At 40.7% G+C, this 5,463-nt stretch overlaps 1 protein-coding gene across 1 annotated transcript in view; it reads right to left on the reverse strand.

Moving 5' to 3' along the window:
* Nucleotides 1-291: 291 nt before the first annotated feature.
* Nucleotides 292-5,463, reverse strand: part of LOC104952864 (regulating synaptic membrane exocytosis protein 3-like) — a gene marked incomplete at its 3' end in the record, with an annotated part of 15,067 nt that continues 9,895 nt past the window's right edge. The window contains exon 2 of the mRNA XM_010779773.1: nucleotides 292-620. Within this exon, the coding sequence (XP_010778075.1) occupies nucleotides 292-565 (274 nt within the window). The remainder of the gene's footprint in view (nucleotides 621-5,463) is intronic.

A 5,463-nucleotide genomic window follows, 5' to 3' on the forward strand; every position in this document is an offset into this window, starting at 1 on the left:
ATTAGAACAGTACATTGAAAACATTTGAAAAGTAAGTAACAACTTCTACTACCAAGAGATATTGGAAGTGGAAGTAATTAAAACTCAGATATTATTTAATTTAAACAAAAGAGAACCAGATGGGGACATTTTATTAAAAAAAAGAAAAAGAAAAATAACTTTTTTACAGCACACTTTCCCAGAATTCCCTTTTGCATCTTGTTAAATAGACCTTGAGAATTAAATTAGAAAATCTTATTTAAATATACTTAATCTAAAAGTTCCCATCCAACACACTGTCTGTAAACTGACCTTGCTGGTTGAGCTGCAGTGTGCTCTTGCTCCACTGCGACAACCCCACAATGGCCACCATCTTGGCGCCGAGGCTGGAGCGCCGCTTCTTGTTTCCAGCAATTGACGTGGAGTCCGCCCCCCCGCCGCCGGGAGTCTTCTCCACGTTGTACATCGTCCCCGAGATGCTGGAGGAGCGCACCACGTTACGAGCCGCCGCACTCAGACCACTGAGGCCGCTGAGACCGTTCATCCCACCCGGGCTGGGCACCTCCACAGAGCTGCTGAGCATCATGGTCCTGCTGGAGGGCCGAGAGGCTGGGGGGAAAGGATGTAGAGTTGGAGCGGGGCTGAAGAAGGAACGAGGACGAAAAAAGACATTTAGGTGAGGGTTGAAGGAGAGAAGAGAGGAGAGCAGCTCATCTTGATAAACATGCTAAGAAATAAACAATGGGAATCCATGAGAGCGATCTGGCCAATGCTGTGACTATGTACACTTTTTAGGATAATGTTGCTACTGCCCAATTTATTTATTTTTTTATTTTATTTCATGTATTTTATTTTTATTATATATTTCAATTGTATTTCTTCTGAAATGATGTCCTGTCTTGCCTTTGCCTCTGTTTTTCACATTATCATTTTTTTGTACGTTTGTATAAGGTATGGCGTGTCTTGTTGTTTCGAATAATGAAAGATTAATAAACATATTATTTAAAAGGAAAAAGGACATCTTGATGAGCACTGTGTGATGAAATACAGAATAATCACTCGTCTTACAGCTGCAGTGACTCCCCGAGGCTGGGGAAGGACACATACCGTAGTTTAAATTTCAACCACAGTTCGGTATCCACTTATTGCACAGACAGCATAAATGACATCCTATACCATAACATCAAAAGTGAAAAGCTCTAAATAGTCTTAGTTTGTAAACATAGAAAACAAAGAACCCAAAAGGTCAGCCAGTGAAGACAGTGCAGATGGCAGCGGACTGTTCCAGTGAGTTAAGAAACACACACTGACACAAATGTCAGGGCTGACCCGCTGTTGAGAGGTGACCTTGTCAGCTGGTATTTTTCTTGTGTGGGTTTTTTCTATATCTTGTTCTGTGTCTGACCTTATAAAGTGACGCACGACAAACTTAACAGCTATGACAACAGAGTCATCACTGGTTGGCTGAATCCATGGAGAAAATCAACGTGTGTGTGTGTGTGTGTGTGTGTGTGTGTGTGTGTGTGTGTGTGTGTGTGTGTGTGTGTGTGTGTGTGTGTGTGTGTGTGTGTGTGTGACTCACATCTTCCTTATTCTAACTGACGCACGCATAGTCTCACAACAGGCGTTATTCTCACAGCAGGTATTTTTACATGTCACGGTAGGAAAAGCTAACGGGTTACGTATAACTCGGTGATGCTTCATTGAACTCAGCAGTAATGGACTGACAGTGCGATAGTTTGAACGCAACCAGGACCCTGAAACTCAAGAACCAAAAATAATTGTATTATTTGCACCGGTGCTTCACCTAATGTGACATGTCAAGATGTCTTTTGTGAAAAAAAGGACTTTGACACCTCTATCACGCGATATCTTTCTCCTTCACTCTTTTCCTTCTCTCCCCTCTCCTTTTCTCTCCCCTTTACAAAGTGATTATAATGAGGCAGTTAAATATGTAGATTATCCTGGCTCTTTTTTTAACATTTCTCCATTTTGTGCGTTGAGTGTCTTGCACAGTTCAGCTGATTCCAAGATTCACCTCACGCTATATGCATGTTCATTTAACAACAATAGGAGCCACGCTAACAACTCTGTGAGGCCACAGCAGTGCCTAGAGCTGCTACATGCTAATATCAGCATGCTAACATGTTAACGACAATGCTTACGTTTAGCAGGTATATTGTTAAACAGGTTGTGCTTTCTAGTAAAGTGTGCAAGCATGCTAACATTTGCTAATCAACATTAGATGATACCGCTGAGGCCGATGGGATGTATTCAGTTTTGCATGACATAGTTGGTCATAAACTGAAGTATTGAAATAACTAAAATGTGTACTTGATGATGGTTCCACAAGAAAGAGATGTGATCAACAAAGTTATCACAATTCATCCCTACTTGGAAAATCTTAGGTTCCAAACTTCATGGTGATCCATCTGGTAGTTGCTAAGAATTCCCATTTTCAAACTATATATGTTAACCTTATGTTGGTCAAATAGGAATTAAGATTACTAAAATATGTAGCATTCATCATTTGGGGACTATGAATGTCTGTAAATGTCATGGCAGTCCAACAATGCCATCTTCCGAGACTATACTTCTAGATCTAACGTGACTTCAAAACATAATCTTTACATAATCCGCAACGAATCGCAGGAAATGGAGCACAAATTCTTTATGCTACTAAAACACTCACTCCCATGACTGGAAGTCATTAATAATACAAATACAGTACAGGGAAGTTGCCCTTAGTGCGTCGTTCCAAATGAGGCTGTAAGTGCCCCGTGCTTCAGATGTCTCTTTAAATCATCATCTGTCCCTGCTTGTCACACCAACACAGACATAATGCTTACAGCCCAAAACAGGTTGCTGACTGGCACTTTTCATCAGGATTCATTTAGCAAAACCACAATAACAGCAGTGGGTGCTCTTGAGGAACGGTGGACTTATGAAGCAAAGGGCACATTTTGGCATTTTGGAAAGAAACATATACTAAAAGCCAAGTGGAAGGATGCAAGCTTAGTACAAAGCTACTGCAGTGGCATTTGCTTGGTGTGCAAGAGGGTACTGAGGGGAGAGAAAGAGGGAGAGAGAGGAGGCAGGGGTTTAAAATCGGAAATTCAGATGAGCCTGTATGCCCGTTTTTTATTCTCCTATCTTTCCTATTGCGGCCCATGCGCACTTCTCTCCCGCTCTCTGGGGGGCGTCTTTACTTTGAACACACATCGTGCAAAGCTGGATAAAATGAGGGTAGGGGAGGGAAAGAGAAGGCTGCAAGAGAAAGGAAGACTAACAGAATAATTCTGCTTTTAGAGAGCCATGAGGACAGGGTTGAACAAGAGAGGGAGGCGAAGGACAGGGAGAGAGAGAGAGGGGAGGATGCTTCATAATGAATGGACACACAGAAAAATCCTGCAGGAAGCCGGGGCCAGATCTGTGAGGAAGGATGGAGTGAAAATGAGAGAAGAAGAAGAGTATGACATTGATTGTGACAATAATGGAGACATGCATTCACCCTCCTCCCCTCTTAATGATGAGGTCCTCAGAGTGTGTGTGTGCGTGTGTGTCTTTGGCTAAAGACGTGCAAAAGTGAAACAGGGTGAACTCAAGCGTACCGCGTATACGCTTTGCCCACAGGACAACAACACACTTATTAGCCTACGCACGCTATACGATGAAGCTAGGAGACTGTGGACACAAAAAGATGCTACATAAGAAAATGTAATATTTTTTTTTTAACCTGTGAAACCCCAAGGTCCCCGCCGGCGGGTACTTTTTTTTCTTGGGGATCTTAATATTTAAGAACCTATTAATGTGTTATACCAGATTAACTGGAATAATCTCAGCTAACTGACGATACAAACCATTTTTACCAAAACAAAACACAAGTCTCATAAGAAGCATCTAAATGACCCCTGAGCGAAAAATGCTAACCTATTACTGCACCGATAATCACTCCTAGCTCCCTTATTACTTATCCTAGGTGCACATCTAACACATCGTTTATGATCGCAAGGAGACACAGAATCTAACGGTGCCCACCTCAACACTGAAAGATACAAACTCGCGACGTTATCAACAAAAACGTACATCAAAACAAGTGGCGCTAGGTAGCCCACAACGCTAACATGGCTTACCTTCGTCTTTGTCTGGTCTAAACTGGTCTTCAATGGCATTAAAACGATAACAACATGCTGTAGTTAATCCATAGGTTAATCCAATGTGTCTGTGTCCCCTTTGAAATGTTCTGATAATCCATAAGCAATAAAACTGCTTTTCCGTTGCTTGATATTGCTTGCAGGATATTTCTCCCCTCTGCTGCAAGCTAGCATGTGCAGAGACGCCACCTTTTTTTTTAACATGAGTGTGTGCGGGTCAGCCGTGCCGTGTGTAAATGTGACCTGAGCGAAGGCTCGCAGGCAGGTTAGCTGCTGCGCACGGGTAATATGTTTTGTTTACCTGAGTGGGGTCTTGCAGGCACATCGCCTTGTCTTTTTTTAGTTTATTAACACTGACAGTGTATTAATGTGAGCTCCTACACCTATAATAATTTGGCCTGTCATTGAATGCTTTATAAACCAGTTAAACTTACAGATGTCATTTTGAATTGGAAAACTGCATTTCAATTTCTGATGCAATTTCTCTAGAACCGCTTGCACAGAAAATAAGACTATCCAAAGAAGTAAAACATATAGTTGTAAAAGACACAGTCCACAACATTTCGTTATATGCGGATGATCTACTACTGTACTTGGACGAGGTACCAACTACGCTTCCTAAGCTGTTAAATATTTTTACCCGATTTAGTTCAATATCTGGTTACAAGATCAATTTGAATAAATCATGTCTTTTACCCCTCAATAGTGCCATGGTTGAACTAAACTTAAATACAGAATTGCAGATCGCCCAACACTTTAAGTATTTGGGAATTGATATATATGTCTCATTAGACACAAAAGTAGCAAAAAACTACAGAAGAATGTATACAACAATTAAAGATGACCTAAAAAAGTGGATTAATATAACAATTTCTTTAGGAGGACGAATTTCAATCATAAAGATGAATGTTCTACCAAGAGTCAATTTCTTAGCTAGTATGTTACCTTTATCTCCACCAGACTAGCTAAGAAATTGACTCTTGGTAGAACATTCATCTTTATGATTGAAATTCGTCCTCCTAAAGAAATTGTTATANTTAAAGGGGCCTGGCTCGCCCTATCATGCTTTTTGGGGTTTTTCCTCAGACAGAGGATGAAAAGAAAGACTTTTTTTTTATTTTTAACATTTTTAAATCATTTACATCTTCATCCAGACATTTCAAACCGACAACCTAGCTCGACAAGAGATCCTTAAAACATTGTCCTACAGTGACATCATGCAAAAAAGGCGAGTACGTATATTATTCTGGATTGTACTTTTAAATCATCACAAAATAAATGATGTGCTGAACTGAAACACGTCAAAATGTGTCTGAAGGTTTAAACATAG

The sequence above is a fragment of the Notothenia coriiceps genome, unplaced genomic scaffold (assembly GCF_000735185.1).
Source record: "Notothenia coriiceps isolate Sejong01 unplaced genomic scaffold, NC01 NC01_scaffold00020663, whole genome shotgun sequence".
Lineage (NCBI taxonomy): Eukaryota > Metazoa > Chordata > Actinopteri > Perciformes > Nototheniidae > Notothenia > Notothenia coriiceps.